The sequence below is a fragment of the Mus caroli genome, unplaced genomic scaffold, assembly GCF_978045245.1.
Source record: "Mus caroli unplaced genomic scaffold, Mus_caroli_1 scaffold_12, whole genome shotgun sequence".
Classification (NCBI taxonomy): Eukaryota; Metazoa; Chordata; class Mammalia; order Rodentia; family Muridae; genus Mus; species Mus caroli.
The window spans coordinates 14253009-14277673 of NW_028227267.1; the positions used below are offsets into that span (position 1 = coordinate 14253009).

Sequence of the window (24665 nt, forward strand, 5' to 3'; positions counted from 1 at the left end):
ACTTTTAGATGTTTATAGTCCATAAACATGAATTGATAAACGGATGCTCACATTAATATTTATGATTTTTATAACTGAATAAAACTAATGAACCACTTTTTTTGTGAATCCTAATTATGGTGAATCTATATAACAATCTACAAAAATCCACAAGTGCCAGCTTCTTTTCCTTCTAAAAGCTTTGTGTTCCTTTTGCTTTTAAATCCTTTGTACTTTTATCCTTGTGTAGTTCATTCTGTATATTAACATATTTCATGAATATTGATCACCCTATGTTTCTGCAGTAGAAATCTATATGTAAATTTAATTCTGAAGCTTCTCTATCATTAGATTCTGTTCCACACACAGTGAAGCACACACAAATGCATTAGGTTGCGAATAATTAAATAAAAGAAATATGGTGATCAGAAATACAGCTTTTATGTGAGATGAGGAAACTATTTCTAAAGCTTCTGTTCAATTGGCTTACTCTTTTTTTTTTAAAGATTTATTTATTTATTATATGTAAGTACACTGTAGCTGTCTTCAGACACTCCAGAAGAGGGCGCCAGATCTCCTTACGGATGGTTGTGAGCCACCATGTGGTTGCTGGGATTTGAACTCTGGACCTTCGGAAGAGCAGTCGGGTGCTCTTACCCACTGAGCCATCTCTCCAGCCCCAATTGGCTTACTCTTGTGGACAAATAATATTCATTGCTTCAGTGAGGTAGTGTTCTGGTTTGCTGTGTGTATATGCGGTACTAGGGGCTGAGTATCTGGGAAAGTGTTCAAGCCTACCTTTTCTCCTCAAAATGACAAAAGACAGCATCTTGCTAACTTTGCACACGTAGACCTGCTTCTGCCTCCTTATTGCTAAGATTACAAGTGTTCACAAGACTTTACTTCTTTCCCAGTACAATTAATTGTGCTACCTGACCAGCGTGTCCCCATTGCTTGTTGGATTGAGACAGGATTTTCAGCAGTGCCAGTTATTGGAACACTGTCATCAAAAGTTGCACGTCAGCAGATTATTTGATAGTGCTGAAAGCAAAACTGAGAAACTACCAGGCTAGCTGATTACAGATATCAGAGACATGGAATTCTGGGAGATATACTTTGAAAAGCTACTTAAGGCTCTTGCTTTCCACCTCCCTTAACCTCCAGTGCTGGGCATCAAACCTAGGGCTTCGTGCAAGTTAGGTGGGATCACTTATATTCATCTGGGTCATGAGAGAATTGAGTGAGATGTCCCACCCTGAATGTGGTTGGAAGCATCCTATGGTTTGAGGACCTATACCACATAAAAAGGAGGGAGTTGTCTGAGCATAAGCATGTGTCACCCTGTGTCTTGTCTGTGGATGCAACGTTACTAGCAGCCTCACACTCCAGTGCCATGCTATCCTCAACACGATGAACTTCCTCACATCATGGGCCGAAGTAAACCCTTCCTTAAGTTGTTCTGGACAGGTATTTTTGCCACAGCAATGAGGAAAGTATCACATGTGAAAAGGGCCTATTAAGTAGTGAGATTACACTCATTGTTGGTCTTTGTCTCAGAGGCATCGTGTTTACCTGAGTGTTTTACAAAGTGCTGGGGAACAGTCGACACTGTTACTTTCAGCATAACTGTGTCAAACGGCTTTTCTCGATATATTTTTATAAGCAATTATGAATAAATATTTACTCCAGAATACTCACTTTAATGACATTGTCTGGTTTCTTCCCTACCTGGCAAAGTTGGTGGTGCTTTGTCGATTAAGTCAGAGACGTGTAACAGTGTTGTGGTGCTCATTTGAAAGAACTCAGCAGGCTGTACACTTCAATTTGATTGGGGTACCTATAATCAAATGTCTAATTAAGGCAAGTATGTTTGCATGTTTATCTGACCAGTGTGTTCTTAATGTGTTGCAGGTATTCTCTGAAACCAAATGACCAGATCTTGGCTGAAGACAAGCACAAGGAACTGTAAGTTAATTAGCCTTTTCTTCTTCTTCTTCTTCTTCTTTTTTGTTTTGTTTTGATTTGATTTTTTGAGACAGGGTTTCTCTGTATCGCCCTGGCTGTCCTGGAACTTACTCTGTAGACCAGGCTGGCCTCGAACTCAGAAATCCGCCTGCCTCTGCCTCCCGAGTGCTGGGATTAAAGGCGAGCACCACCACGCCCGGCTTAGCCTTTTCTTGTACACACTTCACTCTACGAAGCAGATGTTGTTCAAGCCACTTGAAGTAAAAATTGTATATATTATTTCTATACATATCATATATATATATAGATATATATAAAAATTAAATGCATCTTATTTATATATAATTAATATATGTAACACTATGGCTGTAATCACAGTGGGATTAGGATAATTTGCACTATATAGTTTGTGCTATATCAAATAAACCCCAGGGGTAATTGTCTGTGAGACCCACTGAAACATGTACCATTGTATTTGATTTTCCAGATTAAGATGTATGTTTGGAAACACATCATTTCTTTTTTTTTTTTTTTTTTTTTTTTGCCCCTCTGGTATAAACATGAGATTCATGATTAATTTTGTAGTTTTATTCGGGTGCTTTTTCTAGCACTTGCTAAAGGTGAAGAAACATGGTTCCCCGTCTTATATAGCTTTATACAAAAGCAAATACCTACCTATTGTTTAATATAAAATAGAATACTTCAAACATGAAGCTTGAAATGTGAATGCTTTTGAATTTTTTAATGTACTTCTTTTAGAGTTCTATTTTTTTTACTTTTATGAAATACTTACAGAATGCTGGAACATCTTTGACATTTTTCTCGTGGAAGGTAGTAATTAAACGATTGCCATCTGACAAGGACTGTCAGGGTTGTAGTTACAAATGATAGGCTTGGGAAGTTTGAAACTTGTATTTTAGGATTATCTAAAGAGGGAAACTTAAAAATTTTTATATGCTTCTATTTTTTTAAACTGGTTCACCTTTTCCTTATTTTTCAGTAAGGAAAATGCTAGTAATATTGAATATTACATAAACAGCCAACATCAATACTGTAAAAGGAAGAATTGGAGGACTTTAGTTCCAATTATAGCTGTAGGTTTCACTATGTACTTTGCCTATTAATTAGGTTTCTATCACCTTTATAAGTACACTGATTTTCCAAAGTTCCTTCAAAAGTTTCTTAGTGTACTAGATACACTAATTTTATTAGTGTACATATTTTATTTAATTATGTAGAGAAAAGTTGTTACTTTGTAGTTCAAGCTGGCAAAGTATAACTATGTGCCTAGGCAGAGTTAGAGCTCAAAGTAATGGTCTGGTTGCAAGTGCTGAGATGATGTCTTACAGAAGAGACCCACACACCCTGGAGCCATGGGGTGATGGGTTACAGAAGAGACCCACACACCCTGGAGCCATGGGGTGATGGGTTACAGAAGAGACCCACACACCCTGGAGCCATGGGATGATGGGTTACAGAAGAGACCCACACATCCTGGAGCCATTTTATTTTCATATCAAACTCAGATCTGTCTTGATTTACTTAATTTAGACTTTTATTTGCACATGCAAGTACATGCACACTATGTACTGCTTGCTATGTAACAGTTTAATCATTTGCTATTTTAGTTTGTTTTAATGTTTATTTAAAAGTGTATTAGCTGTACAAGACACAGTTCACCTCCTTGTATAGAGTTTGACTAATGATTTATTTTCTTTGTAATTTATTATGGAAAAATATTTCTAACAATCTTACCTGACACACAAAAATATAACTATGGAAAAATTAAACATACTACACATTCACCCACACACTCACTATCTGGATTTTATCATTTATATTTTACTGTACTTATTTATCACTTTCAGGTTTTGTCTCCAATCCATTCATTAATTTGTTTACTTATTTATTTTTGGATTCATTTCAAAGTAAGTTTCAGATGTCAGAATACTTTCCCCCCAGATTATTCGGGTTTAATAGTTAAGAGGGTTTTGTTGTTGTTGTTGTTTTAATGTGCTTATGCTAGAATTTTGAGTAAGTGAAATCATATGTGTGATTTAGTTTTTAAAATAAGGTCTCTTATTTCTTCCTCCTCCTTCTTCCTTCTCCTCTTTTCTCCCCTGCCCCCCTATTTTGGCATAGACTTTTACTATGTAGCCCTGGCTGGCTTGGAATTTCCTTTGCATACCATACTGGTCTTGAACCCACAGAGCTCTGCTTCTGCCTCTGGAGTTCTGGCATGATAGCCATGTGCTACTGTGCTGGCTCTTCCGTTTGGTTTGACATGGATCATTACTGGTGCATGTGCCATTTCATTCCTTTTTTATTGCTCATTAGTATGGCATTTTTTGTTTTGTTTTGCTTTTGAGGCAGGGTTTCTTTGTGTAATAGCCTTGGGTGACTAGGGACTAGCACTAGCTTTGTAGACCAGACTGGCCCCAAACTGACAGAGATCCGCCTGCCTCTACCAAGTTCTGGGATGAAAGGTATGCACCCCCGTGCCCAGCCTTAGTCTGGCGTGTCTATCTGAGTAGTCTGTCTGTTCTGTACTGGTGAGTATTGCAGTTGGGTGACTGACTTTTACTGTTTTTTTTTTGTCATGTAGGGTTTTTTTTCACCTCTACACTAATGAAAAATCTGAATTGAGTTTGAATAGAATCTTAAAAACTCATCAACAGCTCTTCATGAAATGTTTACAAATAATGTCATTTGTGTCTTTGACATTTAAATATCTACAATTCTCACAGAGAAAGTAGAAATGCTATTCACCTTGGTTTGATTGGTACACATTGTATGCATGGATTGAGTTGTTATATCTTACTATGCCCTATAAATATGAACAAATATTTTATCTACTAAAAAGAATAACCCAAATCTCTTTGTGCTCAAGACCAAGGTTTTAAAAAATTTGAAATATAGATATAAAACAACATTTTGACTGAGAAGACAGCTTAGTGAGTACAGAGCTTGCCAAGCAAGCATGAGCACCTGACTGTGAATCCGGAACACGTGGAACACAAGGTCAGTGCGTGCCTGGAGCCCAGAGCTTTGGCAGTGAGATGGAAGATAGAGAGATAGCAGAGTTCCCCGAGGCCTGCGGGACAGGCCGTGGTGTACCACAAAAGAGACCTTGCTCAATACAAGATGGACAGTACCTGAGCTTGACCTCTGACCTCCACAAGTGCTGCAGTACACGTGCACTTGCACTCAGACACATGTAAAGTACTTACAGACACACACATACACCTATACATATACACCAAAACAAAAAAAAATCCCTAAAATGTAATTATCTAATTAATAAGGCATGCATTCTCATAAAACACTATTATTGATTTCTTACATTCAAAATAACCTTGACACATCATGATATTATAAAAAAAACTGTGGATACTATCATTTCATACATCTTACCTGATTCAGTGCATACAAGAGCTTCTAATATACTGATGGGTGGTATTGCTTTATGTGACATGATTATGTTTTTATTAAAAACCATCTTAGTCTCTAGACTCTGAATCATATTCCATAAACAGTCATCATGCTTCTTGGGCATTCTCCCCAGCCACACCCTGGAAAACCCGCTTGCCATACAGGGAAAAATTTGGTCAGCAATGACATTTGTTTTTCTGAGCAGGATTTTGCTTGTTTCTATACACGGAATACTCTGCTCTAGGGAATGATTTCAAGTCAGTCAAGTGGAACAATTACAGTTGTGATGTGATTAGTCCAGAACTGTGGGGCTCCTGCTTGGCTCTGTGAATAAACCCGTAATGAAACCGGTTATTAGTTTTCTATAGATTTGTCTTTACCCCATTACAATCATAGTTTTATAAATGGAATAGCTTAAAATAAGAAAAATGCCCCTTTGATTCAATAAGTGTTTTTTTTTCCCCTTGTGGTAGTTACTGTGTTTGAACATTAACACGTCCGTGAAAACGTGGCCTGGGAGCCCATTTAAAGGGTTTATTTTGGACTCAGAGACTTCATTCAGTCTGGGGTGGCTGGCTTCATCACTGTGAGACTGTGGCAAGACAGTGTGGTGGCAGGGTGCTGTTCTGGGAGACCGACAAGCACAAACAGAGAGAGATTTAAAGGGAGAGAGGTGAGAGAGAGGGAAGGAAAGAGGCAGCTATGAGGTAATTCCTTTTAAGAACACACCACCACCAGGGAGGTCTCCCATCTTCCTACTTTGTGTCACCTCTCAATAACACGGTTAAATTCTTAATCCATTAACAGATCTGTCCAGAGATTAAGACAGAGCTCCCATGATCCCTTCCTCATCCAGAAATGTCCCTTGTGAACATTGCATTATGGACAAAGCCTTTAACAAATGCCCGGGGCCGAGGACCTGCATTTTATATCCAAGTCATATCTTCATACTAGGCACTGCTCAAAGATTCTGTATAGTTTTGTATACTTATCATATCTCAATAAAGGGATCAAAAAAGTGAAAGATACTAACTTCATTTGTAAATAGAGACTTAAGAATAGTTAGATTTCTTATATTTGAACATACCTGCAATGGTAAAAGATAGAACCACTTTCATACACATATTCATTTATAAACATATACATTTCTCATTGCTTGGAATATGAATAGTGTTGAGATGTGATCAGGAAAATTCATGTAAGAAAAGTTAATAATTGCTAAAGTTATTAACAAAAACTTATTCATACCACTTTATAGAGATAGCCTAAACTGGATAGTCGATTTTCCTCCCACTTTGCTATACTCCACAAAGCAGGGGGAGAAAAATCAATCTCTCTTCAAGGGGCTTAGGTTTATTTGTTTGACTTTGAAAGACAGATGCTAAGGCAAAGCCCAGTACCTATTTTGTCACGCATGCATCGGGTGAGAGACACAGGAGTAAAGGGACCTGTTACAGGTAAACCACCGTTCCTCACAGTGCTGGACAGAGACTGCTCTTCTGCTTCCCACTTAAGCTCCCCCACCCCCTTTTTCTTTTTGGCTCCACCAAAATGCTCCTAAAGCATACAGTAATTTTATTGTATTTATTTATTTTTAAAGATGATTTTACTTTGTATTTATAAATGTTTTGCTAGCATGTTCACCACACGTGTGCATGGTTCTGGCGGAGGCTAGATATTGGGTTCGATGGCCCTGCGGTTACAGATGGTTGTGAGCTGCCACATGGGGACTGGAAACAAAACCCCAATCCTCTCTCTGCAAGAGCGGCAAGTGTTCTTATCCGCAGTCAACTCTCTATGCACAGTCATTTTAAAAGAAGGTTAGTGTTCGGTTTAGTGACTGAGAACAACAAACACAGTATCTTGCTGCCTAAATTAATATTACAGGACCAATTTGTGATTTTAGAAATCACCTTAGACATACAATCGAATGGGTTGCCGAAAACTGATTAGGTATTGTGTATATGCGACTTTTTTCAATTTGAAGGTATTTAAAATTCGTCCAAGGTTAGGCAAAAATTCAAAGGTTTATGTCAGACTAATACAGAAAGCTTCTGTGCTTAGGAAATGTCAGACTTATAGTTTAATTGAGTTACATTCTGAATTTTGTGTATTATATGGTATAATATTAAGCCTATTTTGTATTTTTCATTTCCTTGAGCGTTTTAATCAGAATCCTCATCACTGGGGTCCTTGCTTGCCTTGGGTCTCCTTTCCCTAGAACATGTCCAACTTCTTCCATCTTACTTCTTTGATTCGATGCATGTTACTTCCATTGGGAAATTCAAGCTAAGGTTCCAGTCTCTTTCATGTAGGAAACATTTATTTATACATTGTGTTTGTTTCCAGTGGAGGGAACCAATCCTAGCCTCAGGGATACAAGCAAGCACTCTAAACACTGCACTACATCCCAGCAGGCCCCAGAATCATTACTTTTCAAACTGTTTTTCTATGTAGTCTTAATCTTTACAAGTAACTTTACTGTGTTGTTGGAATTAGTCTTTGCAAAGCTCCTTAGGGTGTTCACTAGTACTCTCTGCAGAATACAGAAAATGCATACAAAGTCTTCTATTTTATCTCAAGTAGAAGGAACATGTGATAGTACCAGTAGCATAAAATTATTCTTTTATTTTAACAAAATAGGTACTCATTTCATGTGTGTTGCTGTTTTGCCTGCATATATGTCTATATACTACATATGTGCCTGGTGCTTGTAGAGGCCAGAAGAGCGTATCAGACCCCCTGGAAGCTGGTGAACTGGTTGTGAAGTGGGTGCTGGGAACTGAACCCAGATCTATTGGGAAGCAGCCGGTGCTCTAAATTGCTGAACCATTTCTGCAGCCCCATGTAATTAACTGTGTATGAGAAATAACTTTGATTTTTCTTCAAGTAGCATGCTATCTAGAATAAGAAATGAAGTGCATCCCTTCTTGCAGGGAGAATTGCAGCCATCACCATTGCCATCATCAATATTATCACTGAACTGATGATCATACAGTCTTTTTTTACACAAGAATTGTCATTTATCACAAAACGACAAACTAAGCATCTGATAAAATTCAAAGTATCTGTGTGATAGGCATCTTACCCAGCTCTCCGTTGTGATCAGTGGGTACTGGCTCCATATTAAGCCGTGAAGTCCTCCTTTCCCGTCTCCTGGGCCCTGTGCGTATACTGCGGCTTGGATGTATTATTTTTGAGACTGAAGCTAAGTTACGTGGCCTTGTTCTCCAAACAATGAAGAGATGACGTCTCCCAAAGGGCTCTCTTTTTAAGTAAGTGAGACAAAACTGAACAAACACTACTAGTTGTAAATGTAGTTAGTGGATTTGTAGTTTGTGTCTTCCTGGAAGTGGAGTGCTACCACAAGCATACCGCCTGTGCTATTGTGAGTTGGTCGATCACTGAGATGGACCGTCAGAAGACACTCTGAGCTCATATCATGCAGTGGAAGCCCATAACTTCCAGCAGACTGTGATTGGGAGTGTGCTTTATCATCGCTTTATTCTTTGCTTCTGGCTCCCTCTGTGGAACTCCGTTAAGACTGCAGCATGATTTTCTAGTAATTTGACAAAGCCGTCAAGGTTTTATGTAGAAGAGATCAGGGCCTTCTTTTCAAGTTTTAGTTTATATCCAGTCACTCTGGGTGACATTTTGACCATGGGACCCCAGTTCTTTTTTTAAAAAATGTTAGTATGTGTGAAAACATTCCTCACAGCAAAGTTCCCCCAATAATATATGGATTTGTATTATTCTTGAAATTGCTTTATGTTAGTGAGAAAGTTAAAGTATTGCCCGAGTGAATGAAATGCGTGTTGCACTTAGGCCTACCTAAATGTGCTCCCTTGGACTTTCCTAGCAGAGTGCAAAAGACTTGATTTTTCTCCAACATTTGAATCATGGCTTGTAAGTTGTTGCTAACTGGGATCTTGCCTCCTCCTTCAGTGATAGCCTCTGGAGTCAGCTTTCTTCTGTCACCCCACACCCTTTTCTGAAAAATTTAGCCACTTCTATCTCCCCAATTCAGCCCTAATGAATTTGTTCCTACTATACTGTAATTTTTCTGAGAGTCTCTAATATTAGACTGAGTTTCTTAATGACTAATTACATCCCGTTATGCTGGCTACTCTACATACTGTACTGCATTTTGTTGCTTAAATTCTTAAATGCTTATGGATTATGGAATAAGTATTCCTTGAAATGAAAGTTAAATTAACAAAATTATGTTCTATCATTTATAGGAATTTTAGAAAAATTTTTCCTAAAACTTAAGGTAGAATGTAAAGGTATATCTAAAGGTTTAATGTGTGTGTGTGTGTATTTCTACTATCTATATAGATATGTATAGATTGTCTACATCTATAGGTGGATTTGTCAGACAATTCAATATAATTCTGATGTTTTTATAGTAAAGACTGTAGAAAATAATGATTTTGATGCACAATCCAATCCTAAAACTAGAGTAATTAGGAGCTGGGGTGCTGCTCAGTGGCATAACACTTGTTGGGAGTGAGGCTGAGGGTTGAGAAAGAGTAAATGATACAACATCTTTACAGCATAATTTTATTCTTTATATAATCATATACCCATATATGTACACATGTGTGAACATGTATTTATTTGTAGCTCTAAGGCATATTGATAAGAGATTAAGAAATGAAAGTAAAGAAACTTTCTGTTGGTCCAGTTTGACAAAGAGCAAGCTCAAATTTGTATTCTCTGCTGGCGTCTTCCATCCGACTCTGAAGAAGGACTTTGTTCTCTGTTTATTGAACAGCACAGAAAACACGAGGTGGGTGGGAAAGAGATGGGGGAGGGATTGATTTGTCACAGAAACTTTTAAGGGAGTTTCACCAGGGAAGACTTCACTGATCCCAGTAGACCTAGAGCAGCACTTAGAACCACACACACGGTATCCGCTATACCTGCATGTTGCCTGCAACAGTTATAGGGTATTTGTCATTTAAGGTTGTTTTCAACTTCCAAGGTGGCTGCTTTCAGTAGCCAATTACCATAGCATAGTTACATACACACATTATTCTGGGAGTGTGGAAGAGTATGTAACTCAAGAGTAAAGGATAGGTTGTAAATGTTGTTTGGGAAATCTAAGACATTGCAAGGTTTGTAACACTGCTTTTGGAGGTTAAACAGCAGGACAGCAGGTTAAGTAATCTCAAGGCATTTTATTAGGTTAACTGCAAGTTTGGGGTCAAGAAATACTTTCAGAAAAATGTCTCACCATACTAGGGAGTCCTGTACCCCCGGGCTGTCACAGGGCCCAGGTCAGTTGACACTGTCGGTCTTCCTGAGGAGTTCTTATCCCCTTTGCAGCCTGAAATCCTTCCCCCTATTCTTCTATAAAAGTCCCTAAGCTCCATCTACTGTTTGGCTGTGGTGTCTGCATCTTTCTGAGACAGCTGCTGGGTGGAGCCTCTCAGAGGACAGCCATGCTAGACTCCTGACTGTGAGCATAACAGAGTATCATTAATAGTGTCAGGGAATTGGTGCTTGCCCATGGGATGGGTCTCAAGCTGGTTATTGGTTGGCCATTCCCTCAGTCTCTGCTCCCCCTCCCCCCATCCTGCATTTGTTGTAGATGGGATAAATTTTGGGTCAAAAGTTTTGTGGGTGGGTTGGTGTCCCTGTTGGTGCACTGGGGCTCCTGCCTGCCCACAGGAGGTGGCCTCTTCAGGTTCTATATTCTCATGCTGCGAGTCACAGCTAAGGTCACCCCCTCTTCTGTATTCTCAATGCTGTGAGTCACAGCTAAGGTCACCCCCTCTTCCGGAAGTTGCTTCTATTTATCTTTCCCCTTCCTGTTTCTCCTTATCCTTCTATTTTAAAAGCTACTGTATAAAATCATGGTTCTTTATAACATCCCAGCTATGTTTATGATGTATTTCTTTCTTACTGGTATGCGGTGCAGAGGAAACCAGAGCTGGACATTGGTTAAACCAGTAAGACTGCGGCTGGAGAGGTGCCTTAGTGGTTAAGAGCATTTGCTCCTCTTTTTTTTTTTTTTAATTTTTTTTTTTTTAGGTATTTTCTTCATTTACATTTCCAATGCTATCCCAAAAGTCCCCCATACCCTTCCCCCTGACTCCCCTACCCACCCACTCTCATTTCTTGGCCCTGGTGTTCCCCTGTACTGAGGCATATAAAGTTTGCAATACCAAGGGGCCTCTCTTTCCAATGATGGCCGACAAGGCCAACTTCTGCTACATATGCAGCTAGAGACATGAGCTCTGGGGGTACTGGTTAGTTCATATTGTTGTTCCACCTATAGGGTTGCAGATCCCTTTAGCTCCTTGGGTACTTTCTCTAGCTCCTCCATTGGGGCCCTGTGATCCATCCAATAGCTGACTGTGAGAATCCACTTCTATGTTTGCTAGGCCCTGGCATAGCCTCACAAGAGACAACTATATGGGTCCTTTCAGCAAAATCTTGCTGGTCTATGCAATGGTGTCAGCGTTTGGAGGCTGATTATGGGATGGATCTCCGGGCTGGAACCAAACACCCAATGGAAGGAGTTACAGAGACAAAGTTTGGAGCTGAGACAAAAGAATGGACCATCTAGAGCATTAGCTTCACTTAACGAGAGCCCAGGTTCAATTTCCAGAACCCTACTGGTGACTTCAGAATGTCTGTCATTTCCATTCCAGGGGATGCTGAACTTTCTTCTGGCATCAGGCTCACATGCTTATATGTAGACAAAATGTACATATAAAATAAAAATAAATCTTTTTAAAAGAAGCAATAAAACCTGACATTATTCTGGGGCCATTGCAACAAGAGATAAATAAACTTCATGTAGAGCTGGCTTAGGTCTGATTACAAGAAAGGACAAATGGGGGCTGTAGCTGAGGAACAGGCTTAGAAGAAGGAAATTATGAAGAGACAACATCAGGGTAGGTGTACTGGTTAGTTTTGTGTCAACTTGACACAGCTGGAGTTATCACAGAGAAAGGAGCTTCAGTTGAGGAAATGCCTCCATGAGATCCAGCTGTAAGGCATTTTCTCAATTAGTGATCAAGGGGGGAGGGCCCCTTGTGGGTGGGACCATCTCTGGGCTGGTAGTCTTGGGTTCTATAAGAGAGCAGGCTGAGCAAGCCAGGGGAGGCAAGCCAGTAAAGAACATCCCTCCATGGCCTCTGCATCAGCTCCTGCTTTCTGACCTGCTTGAGTTCCAGTCCTGAGTTCTTTGGTGATGAACAACAGCATGGAAGTGTAAGCCAAATAAACCCTTTCCTCCCCAACTTGCTTCTTGGTCATGATGTTTGTGCAGGAATAGAAACCCTGACTAAGACAGTAGGGAAGAGGTGATGACACTGGACTGATCCACACCAGACTGATCTGATGGCTTTTTATGGAAGATAACCTCAAATGATGGCTGGGAGTGAGGAAACATATATGTTAATGAGGGTAGAGTTCTCCCAGTGCTGGGCTTTTGAGGACATAGCCCAAGGGTTAGTTCAGAAAGGGCTCATCAGATATTACCTAGATTAGAGTTTTCTCAAGGAATAATTTGTCTGACTAGCTAATATTTTCTAAAGCAGAACCCCTCCCTGCAGATGATTGTGGTGCGTGCTAAGATTTGAGAACCTAGGGACAAAAACCAGAACATTAAGATGATAACTGTGTAATCCCACCATACATTCCAAAGACAAAGCCGAAAAATTGAAACAGAATTCTGCATGTTAGTCAACTTTCTCTACAAAATACTGTCTATACCCTGTGTGTAAGACTTTGCCTACTTTAGCAGTGTGACCTCTTTGAGACTAGAACTTAAGTATTGTTTTGTATTTTATATAACTTGGAATATTTACAAAAGACTAGATACTGGGTTAAAGATAGAAACTGCATTTTAGACTGTGGACTCTGCTACTTGCACCTAAAGGAGGTGTAATTAAATTACTTAATTGGTGAAATATTGAGTCTGGTGGTTACTGGGTGACTGAGGATCACCCTGCTGGATATGACAGTACATTGGGTAGAAGAATCTAGGTCTCTTTTCATAGGCTGGCATGTTCTTTCTGCCAATGGTTGTGCTTGATCTAAATATACCTTATTTATATTGTCAGTGAGTCTCAGCAAGGCCCGTTTGGCCAGAACATAAAAGAGACTATATGAAAGACATAACAACATCTTCTCTAAAATGCTTATTTTTATTCAGAACTAACTTTTGAAAAAATATAGAGAATAAAATCCAATTTTGCCCACCAATCTTCAAAAAGAAATTATGACTCTCAATAGTGTGGTGTATTGGTTTATAACCTTTTTTGTGGGTGGTGATGTTTTCTGAGCAGGGTCTCACTGTAGAGCTCTGGATGCTTGAAACTTGCTCTATGGACCAGGCTAGTTTCAAGTGCAAAGAATGCTGGGATTAAAGGTGTGTGCCACCAGGTCCAGCTTTAAGGACAATAGAAATGGCATCCTATCCAGGCGTTTGAATGGGTATTTATTTTACATATGTGCCCTTTCCATCTGTGTGTGCAGATAGGGTGTCCTGTGATTGATTGTGCCACGGTGTACTTGGTCTCCATCTCTACTTCATTTCTAATTTGCTCCATTTGCTGCCTTTTAATTCTGCTTAAAACAAACTTTCCTCATGTTCTTTTCTTGGTTCTGGTCCCTCTGAGTTCATCCATGTCCTTATATATGCATGCATGTGTGCTGTAGTTTCTGGAGAGTCATTCAGATCCTGTAGTAAGAGAAACGGACTGATAGAGTCTCTTGTGTATGGGCAGAGTGTACCACTGGAAAGCCTGTGGAGAGTGCTTTAGTTCTAATGAGTCTTCCTTGCTATGGCCCCGGAGGGAGGCAGCATCCATGGGTTTTTGTTTTCTTAGGTAGAATTTTCCAGTACTTTACCAGCAGAGGCTAAGACTTGGCTACCAGCATGCCAGGGGTTCAGCTACCTTCAGGAGGAAATGTTAATGAGCTAGGATTTTACTTACGTTTTTTAAAAGTAGAAGTAAGAGTTCCCTGTGTCCTCCCCCTCCCCCACCCCCACCCCCGCCCCGAATCTTCCAATCAGTCAGGCTTATTGCTTTTTACTTGTGTCTCCTCTCAGGGACATGGAATAGATACCTGTTTTCTTGCCCTGTTAGCTTTGGTTTTAGATTTGCTCTAATATGCTTGTTTAATTATCGTTGTTTCTTTTGCTTCAAAGTTTTAACTTACTAATGACATTTTCTTTCTTTTCTTTTTTTTGCAAAAAATATTCTCTTGAATTTATTCACATTTTAATACAAGGAGGAGAGATCAAGTTTATTTTAATCTTTTGTGTTAAGGCAAAGTCAGTGATCAATTTCAAAAAATGTATACAAATTGAGGTGTTTATTTCTTTCACATTAGGAAAAGGGAAAAATTAAAAAGAAAATTGCACTGACTGGAAGGTTCTCAGTAGAAAATAAGACAACTATAATATATGATTAAACCAATAGTTGTTGGAAATACATAATTTTAGATAATTAAAAGTCTAGCTCGTGCTCGGAGAGATGGCTCAGTGGGTATGGAGCAAGCATGGGGCCCTCAGGTTGCATCTCTAACACCTATGTCAAAGCCAGGACGCATGCATGTGTGGCTAACCCCAGCACTGGTGCAAGTCGGGTGGAGACAGGAGGAAGCACACTCTGTGAGCACCCACATACTTCATTCACACATTTATACAAGAAAATAAAGGTTAGGGAGTATGGTACACTTTGTTTTGGGCTTTGATCCTGCATTGATTACCTGTAAAAGGTAGATATAAAATTTACCAACTTAAGTATCTGCTCTTTCTTTTGTTTCCAATTCCCTCATATTCCTTTCTGTAGTTGGTTCATGTCTATTTTAGTTCATGACCTGATTTGTGTTCTGGACAAGAACCAGCACACTCTGAGTATTCAGAAAGCTTCCCCTGTTAGTGACGCTTGGGATCAGCCTTAAAACATTCAGTCACTTATTTAATTATACTTTATATATAGATATAATATCTAATATATATAGTGTTTTATAAATATATTCACAAATATAATGTATATAATATATAAATATGCATATGAAACTTAAACAAGTAATCAGTGCTGCTGCCTTTTGTGAAAAGGATTGCTCATATTTCTTTCTCTTCATTTAATTGTATAAATTTAATTTTTATAGTAAAGCTGGTACTTGAAAACTATTGAAGACCACAGGCTAAGTTCCGAGGTGATTTTTTTTAGTCCCAATGGCAGTCTAATAGTGCCATTTAGCTTCTCAGCAGCTAAAACAGTGCCACTATCTTGATTCAATTTCCAAGTGTACTTTTGCTTGCTAACTTGATTACATTTCATTATTCTTTTGTAGTAATATTTTATTATTTCCTCCTGTTGCACAGTTTTAAGGAATATTTATAAGGTCAATGTGGAAAATTATGTTAAGACGAAGGTGATAGCCACCAGATGGCGCTGATTCACCTCTTTACTCTATGACATTGTGATTAATAAGTATATAATAAGCGTAGAAGATCTAGAATCATTTGGACATACTATTTTGGGGACATAGATGAATTTTTTAAGAAGGAAGTATTCAAATATCATAAACTTGAGTTCATTTTTCTTGTTAAACAGTAGTGCTGTAATTAGCCTGTTAGAGAATCTACTTGTTTAAGACACTGTTTTTGATACTTTGTTTCGGCTGTACAAACAAAGCTTAAGCTGTGTGTGTGTGGGGGGGGTCGGGGGTGGGGGTCGGTGCGAGCACGCACAGAGCCATACAAGGTCTCAGTGTGTAGCCCAGGTCGGCCTTAGACTCTCTTCTCTCCTTGTCTCCTGTTCTCCGGTGCTTACCTCCTGTGTGTGCTGCCCAGAGACGCTTTTGTTTTGAGGAGCTGAAGGTTAAACCACAGGTTGCCAGATTCTGAGCTCTACCCATAGTCCCGAGAAACAACTCCTCACTTTTCTCTTTTCCTAAAAGAAATTCTGATTTTTTTTTTTTAATGTGTATGTGTGTTTTGCCTGCATCTATATTTGCACCAACCACATTTGAGTCTGGTGTCTGTGGAGACTAGAAAAATAGCCCTCCTTTCTTTATTCCAAGTGTGGGCCATTATGTCTGGTTAGAAAATTACACTTGATTGCCAGTAAGTTCTTTAGTTTCATAAAGTCGAAAGACAACTTTTGCACATGTTCTTATATGTTTGGAACAACATAACTATGTGGTGCAATAACTATGTCGACTTAACCAGTTGAATGACCGTTGTAGTCACAATACCTACTTGATGAAATACACTTCTCCTTGAACTTAGATCAACCTGCCACAGGAGATGGTTTTAAGATTTAAACTGTGGCCGGGCGGTGGTGGCTCACGCCTTTAATCCCAGCACTTGGGAGGCAGAGGCAGGCGGATTTCTGAGTTCGAGGCCAGCCTGGTCTACAGAGTGAGTTCCAGGACAGCCAGGGCTACACAGAGAAACCCTGTCTCGAAAAACAAAAACAAACAAACAAAAAAGATTTAAACTGTGTATGGTGGAACATCTCTGTCAGCCTTGTGCTTGGGAGGGTAAAGCAGGAGGGTGGTTCCCAGGGAAAAGAGGGGAAGGGAAGGTGACAGAGAGAGAATGAAAATGTGTTTCTAACATCTCACATTGTGTGTGTGCATGCACCCGCAGTGTTTGCCCACATGTACAGGGGACTAAGAAGAACATGTAATGTTTTCTATCACGCTCCATCCTGTTCCCACAGTGCATTACTTCTCATTGAACCTGGCAGCCAGAAAGCCTCAGAGATCCTTCTGTTTCCATCTTCCCTTCCCCCAAGCTCTAGGATTACAGTCCTAGACAGTCACACCTGATTGTTTACATGGCTGCTGAGGATTCAGACTCAGGGTTCTCCTGCTTGTGCAGCAGGCACACTTACTCACTGAACCATTTTCCCAGCCCCGACTTAAACATTGCCACGCCCCTATCAATCTATATTTGTGTCTGGCCATGAGAGTGAAACATCAATGTCAATGCCATTGCAAGCACTGACAGAATCACTGTTGTATGAAATCAGGCTTTCTTACATTTCAGTTGAAGTTAGAAATTTTTCCTATATTCTTTAACTTTGTCTTTGAATAGCAATGCTATGACTGAATTTTATCTCTACCAATGAGGTGAGGTATTATGGTAATACTCCTGTGATGCTTGATTTGAACTTGTTTTAATGTATTGCTATTTTTAAAGCCTTTTGTCATAGTTTTGCAGTCCTCATAGATCTCTCCTAGAAGAATATAAACGCCATGCTTCCTTTCCTTACCAGCACCATGCTGCACATTCAGTAGAAGACTTACAGATATTTCTCATTCTAGTAACTGAATAGTTATGTTAAGTATTATGGTAAAGGGGGAATTATTAAACTTTCCCTTTGGTTGATGTGGTGGTCTGAATATGCTTGGTCCAGGAAGTGGTACTATTAGTAGGTGTGGCCTTGTCGGAGTAGGTGCATCACTGGCAGGGGGCTTTGAGACCTGCCTCCTAACCACTTGAGAGCCAATCTTCTAGTGTCCTTCAGATGAAGATGTAGAACTCTCACCTCCTCCTGCATCATGCCTGCTTGGATGATGCCATGCTATCATCATGATGATAATTGACTGAACTTATGAACCAATAAGCCAGCCCCAATTGAATGTTGTCCTTGTAAGAGTTGCCTTGGTCAAGGTGTCTGTTCACAATAGTAAAATCCTAATTAAGACAGTTGAGAGTTATATAGTGACATGTAGCCTGTACTTTTAAATCCTCTGCCTTTTCGAAATCTGTTAACATTATCATCTTTAGTGGTTGGGGTGGAAGCTGGGCCTCGTGTGTGCCAGCTAAGCACTCTACCACAGAGATGCATTCCCGGCTTCCAGAATTGCTTCATATAGATACCTTAGAAGGATTACGTCACTGGAACTTTTGGAATCAAAGTAATGCTAATAAATTCATGTTCTCAGGTTTTAAGTATTGACCAGGCTATTGATTCTTGTTAGAAATGTTGGTAAATGGATGAATGAATCAAGGATTTGTGACTAGTTGGTGTATGTCCTTCAAAATTCTCTTGGTATATGTCTGGCTAAATTGTTGAAAATAAATTTTTACTATGATTTTAAAAAGTAATCTGGTTTGAGTCTTTGCTTCTATTTTATTTTTTGTAGGACAGTAAAGCTGAGGACTTTTCTGTTTTCTTGTTTTAATTATCCTGGAAGGAAGTTACTTTTTGTTCCTGCTATTACTGGCTTTGGTTTGTTTTTGCATTGTTTTTTGTTTGTTTTGGGCTTTGTTGTTGTTTTTGGAAACAGTTTTTCTGTATAGTCCTGGCTGCCCTGTAACTCACTCTGTAGACCAGGCTGGCCTGGAATTTACAGAGATCCACTTACCTCTGCCTCCCAATTGCTGATTAAAGGCCTGTTCCACCATGACCTAGCTGCTATCACTGGCTATTTGAAGAGATAAAGACTTTTAGAGGAACCCTGCCTGACCAGTGGCATTCTGGTCTGGGCCGGAGCTCTGATCAGACCTTGGACCCGAACTTTGCAGCCAGTCCCACACACACCCAGAAGAAGCTCCACTCCCAGGCACTCAAATTCACCCAGGATCATAGGATCAGAGGTGAGGAGGACACAACATGTATCCCAACACCACCAGGAGTAACTGGGCCCAGTGGTATCCAGGGACACAGGAACTCCACCCAACCAGTGGCATGGGTTCCATCTGGTCTGGGCCAGAGTCCTGAGCAGACAGATCTTGGGCTGGAACTCTGAAGCCAGTCCTACAACACCCAAAGGAAGCTCCACTCCCAGGAGCTCTAACACACACAGGATCCCAGGGGCTTGGTCACCCCAGGATCTCAGGATTCCAGAGGCAGCTTTACTCCTAAGAGCTCTGACACACCCAGGATCTCAGGATCACAGGATCCTAGAATCACAGGATCACAGAGACAGCTGGACTCTGACACAGCCAGGATCATAGGAAAGACAGGCTCCAGTCAGAGATAGCGAGGGCAGGTGGCACTAGTAATAATCAGGTAGCAGGAGGCGAGCATAAGAACATAAGCAACAGAAACCAAGGTTACTTGGCATCATCAGAACCCAATTCTCCCACTATAGCAAGTCCTGGATACACCATCACACCAGAAAAGCAAGACTTGGATCTAAAATCACTTCTCATGACGGTGATAGAGGACTTTAAGAAAGATATAAATAACTCTCTTAAAGAAATACAGGAGAACACAGGTAAACAGGTAGAAGCCCTTAAAAAAGAAACACAAAAATCCCTTAAAGAATTACAGGAAAACACAATCAAACAGGCGAAGGAAATGAACAAAACCATCTAAGATAAGATCTAAAAATGGAAATAGAAACAATTAAGAAATCACAAAGGGAGGAAGCCCTGGAGTTAGAAAACCTAGAAGAGAGATCAGGAGTCATAGTTGCAAGCATCACCAACAGAATACAAGAGGTAAAAAAGAGAATCTCAGGTGCAGAAGGTACCATAGAAAACATTGACACAACACAGTCAAAGAAATGCAAAAAGCAAAAAGCTCCTAACGCAAAACATCCAGGAAATCCAGGACACAATGAGAAGACCAAACCTAAGGAGAATAGGTATAGAAGAGAGTGAAGATTCCCAACTTAAAGGGTCGGTAAATATCTTCAACAAAATTATAGAAGAAAACTTCCTTAACCTAAAGAAAGAGATGACCATGAACATACAAGAAGCCTACAGAACTCCAAATAGACTGGACCAGAAAAGAAATTCCTCCTGTCACATAATAATCAAAACACCCACCAGTCAAAGAAAGAATATTAAAATCAGTAAGGGAAGAAGGTCAAGTAACATATAAAGGCAGACCTATCAGAATTACACCAGACTTCTCACCAGAGATATGAAAGCCAGAAGATCCTGGACAGATGTTATACAGATCCTAAAAGAACACAAATGCCAGCCCAGTCTACTATACCCAGCAAAACTCTCAATTACAATAGACAGAGAAAACAAGATATTCCATGATAAAACCATACACAACCTTTATTATGTTGGAATATGTTTCCTACAGTCCTTTTTGTTTTTTGGTTTTTTTTTTCTTCCATTGAGATGATCACATGATTCTTGTATTTTTTGTCCATGTATCTGGTTTATTATATTTATTTCTTATACATGTTAAAAAATAAAACAATACTAGTAGATAATTGGGAGAGGATAAACAGAATCACATGTATTTAGTGCTCTTTAAAGGCTTATTTTATGTTATGTATATGAGTGCTTCTTTACTTGCATGTATATCTGTATGCCACTCACGTGCCTGGTGCCAGTAGAGGACATCAGCTCCACTGGCATTGGAGTTATGGATAGTTGTGAGCCATCATATGGTGCTGGGAAAGGAACCCAGGACCTCTGTGAGAGCAGCAATCAGATAAGAACCATTTCCATGTCTTCCAATAAAAGCAAACCATGCCATAGGCAACATTTGTGTGAATTATTCTTCATTCTTGTTGCTTTTATTAGAAGCATCCTTTGCCATTAATAGCTAAAATGGTGACCTTATTAAAGCATTTACATCTTAGTTTGTGGGGGCAAGGTAATGATTTGGCTTTTCTTACTATCTTTAATGTATTTATCATACTAGCAGGAAATGCATGGTCTTACTCTTACTTTACTCATTTTAATAAAGACTGTGGAGGGGGTATGCCCAAACTAGACATGCTTGGGTTCTAACATCATGAGCCTTAATTTCATCTGAGTATTTGTGTGTCAGTATGCTTGCTCATGTATCTTTCCTCTCTTGTTCTCTCCCCATTCCTTGCCTCCATCACATCGTATGAATTTTGTTGTGCCACTGTCTACTCATCTGATCATGTAATGGTCACACCATTTGTAAGGGACCAATATGAACCATAAAGGAGTTATTCTGGTAGCCTGAGAAGAGGAATATTTGTGAATTCATAGGCTTCTGTATGTCAAGGTTTTGCAAAAAGACTGAGCACGTATAGTTTGACAAAATACATTATATGCTACGGAATGAGGAATGAGAAACTAAAGAAATAGCTTAGGGTCTTAGTGTGGCAGAGTTTTACACAGAAGCTAAACGTGCTGTGTTTTTACAATAGGTAATTGGGACCTGCGGAACATTTTAAGGCTGCAAACATACTTAGTCTGTATTTTATGCACTCAATCAGTAGGATACAGTGAAACAGAATTGAGGGTAGAGGCTAATGAACTAGTTTGAAAGATTTGCTTAAGTCACATAACTGTACTAATATAGTATGCATCATAAGGTAGACGCAGTAGGAACTGCAGACCAGGATTGAAAATGCATTCAGTTTAGTGGGGCATTGTACACGTGTAATCCTAGTGAGGCAAGAGGTTTGTCAAAAGCTTGAGGCTAACATGGGTTAAGGGTAAGTCTAGGCCATTTTAGGCTACAAAGTGAAAGTTGTCTCTAAAAAAAACCAACCATCCACACAAACACAGCACAACCAACTAGAAACACCACCACAGCTAAGCTCAGCCGTGGATTGACAGGGTGTAATTACTAACGAGGCGAGGTGAGGTTCCAACATTTCTGTAGGGAGCAGCTGAAGCTTCCAAAGGAAAAGCAGCAGGTTTGGAGGGAAAGCATTGGGTTTGCAGTGTTGGGTCTGCAGTTACAAAGCTAATGGAATATTGGAAAGATGAAGCTGTACATGGAAGAAAATTACCTGTGGAAGAAAAGAAAGCTGGGAGGTCGAGTTAGTCCTTTTTTTTAATTTTCATTTGAAAACCTAAATGTTATAGTTATCACAAAGTTTCAATCCTTAGAATTTAAATATTGCTAGAGGCTACTACTACTACTATTTATTTACAACTTCCTACAATGGTCACGTTAAATGCCAGACATTTACTTTCATTATCTCACTTATTTCTCATAGTAGCACGAGTTAAAACAATACTACTACCTAGAGTCTCAGGAGAGGATATATTGACCAAGATCATACAAGTAAGTGATGGGTATTTAACCTCCAGTCCAGCTAAGGTTAAAACCTAGGCTTTTAGCCATTATGCTGTTTGCCTGTCTTGTGGAATGAAAGAGCTGTAATGGATCTAAATACCACATCTAGTCTTGCTCTGTAATCAAATATATGCCATAGCTAAAAATATATAATTAATGTCAGGATTAGCTATCTAATTTCCTTAATAAAAACCTTAACCAAAAGAACCGTTCATTACTGTGTCCTTGTGGTAGAGTCTGTTTTAAAGAAAGTGTGTGTGTGTGTGTGTGTCTGAGTCTGAATCCTTACCTCACTATCACGTGACTTGAGTAAATTCTCATTAGTCTAGACCAATCATAATTACCCATTTTCCTTTCTAGTCATGTTTATACATGGACTCTTATCTCACCAGTAATTGGTATATGACTGGGTAAATAGAACCCAGTGGGTGAGCTGCAATCCTGAGGACCTGAGAGAGAATTCCCAGTACCCACATAAGCCAAACATGGCTCCATGTACCTATAACCCAGCATTGGGCGATGGGCGGATTCTGAGAGTTCATGGCCAAGTGAACTGGCCCAAACTGCAAGCTTTCCTGTTCAGCGAGAGGCAGTAGGACAAAATGTAGAGGAAAAGCCCTCATTTTCTGTCCTGGCTGAGCACACTTTGCTCTGGTCTCCACATGTTCCATCAAGGTGCACACACCAGACACCACATGCATCTGTTTGCTTACTTGTTTACCTGCCTCAGACCTTGCTTGTGAGGAACCACGGATACGTCTTCCTACAGTCAGTAATAAAGAAGTTGTACAGTTTACACAGTATGTCGCATTGCTAGAGGTTAGAAGCAATGAGGTTTGGTGCAATAAATAGAAATAATCATGTATTTGAAAACTTGACAGCATCAAAACTACTAGTAACATAAGAATTCACCAAAAATACATGTACAATGTAAGCACTTGTGTATTTCAATGCTTGGAAACCATATTTATAAAGTGAGAAAGAGTAGATAAAATACTTAGTATAAGCTTACCAGCGGCTATTTAAAAGCCAATAGAAGAAAAAACACACATAAAAACACACATAAAAGACAGGTTTGAACAAAAGAATAGATGTAATTATAATCTCTGATCATAATATTTTAAAACTTACTATCAGATCTCCTTTTATTTTATTACATCTTATCAGTGAGGTTTTGTAGAATTGGCCATTAGACTTTATTGTAAAAAGCAGTGTTCTAGCCGGGCAGTGGTGGCTCACGCCTTTAATCCCAGCACTTGGGAGGCCGAGGTAGGCCGATTTCTGAGTTGGAGGCCAGCCTGGTCTACAGAGTGAGTTCCAGGACAGCCAGGGCTGCAGAGAAACTCTGTCTCGAACTCTCCGCCCCCTCAAAAAAAAAAAAAAGCAATGTTCTAAGCTGCTCTTTGTTTGGATAACATTCTAATTTTGAAATACAAATCTGTAAATGTTTCTTGACTTTTCAAAATACCATGACATTTACATAAGTGCATATCCTTTCTTTTTTTTCCTTTCCAGGAGTTCCCTTCCTCGTTCCTTTAATAGTTATTTTAATTAATAAATATATGCATTTATATATTTATTTATTGAGCAGTATTGGGGAAGGAACCTAAGGCCTTAGACAGGCTAGGTAAATACTTAACTACTGATCCATATACCCACCCCTCTTTTGCTTCCTGTTTGAGACAGTGTCTCACTAAGTTACCAAGACTAACAAACTCTCTATAGCTTAGGCAGGTAGTAAAACTTGCAATCCTCTTGTCTCAGTTACTTGTGATGATGATGATGATGACGATGACAGGCTTGTGCCACAGTCCCAGCGTTAATAGTTTTCCTTTCTACATATGTATCACACAATATAAATGCTTACTTACAAAAAATTTAAAATCTATGTATAAGAGAAAACGTGGTACTTGTCTTACTTCCCTTGATCTATCCATTTTCCTGTAAATGACAAGACTTCTTTTTCATGGCTGAGTTACACTCCACTGTGCGTATATACTCTATATTGACTTTGAACACTCATTGGCTGATGATCATCTGGGCTGATTCCCTGCATTGTCTTTGCGTGACTAGCATTGCAATAAACAGTGATGCATAGCTATCTCTAGGATATGTTGACTTAGATTCTTTTTAGCATATATCCAAGATTAGAATAACCAAATCCTATGAAGTTTTCTGAGGAACCACCATACCGATTTTATCAATGACTGTACTATAATATCATTATGCAAACCAGTCCCCTATCCACTGAATGTCATGGCATTTCATTACTAGTACCAGATCATCTGGAACATTCTTTCCATCTGCTGAGAGGACTGGCAG

General features: G+C 39.4%; 1 protein-coding gene across 2 annotated transcripts in view; it reads left to right on the forward strand.

Annotated features, from left to right (window-relative positions):
* The window catches only part of Adk (adenosine kinase), a 400940-nt gene that overhangs the window by 50978 nt on the left and 325297 nt on the right, over positions 1-24665 (forward strand). For both annotated transcript variants that reach the window (XM_021182427.3, XM_021182428.3), the window contains exon 3: positions 1891-1944. In XM_021182427.3, coding sequence (XP_021038086.1) covers positions 1891-1944 — 54 coding nt within the window. The remainder of the gene's footprint in view (positions 1-1890; positions 1945-24665) is intronic.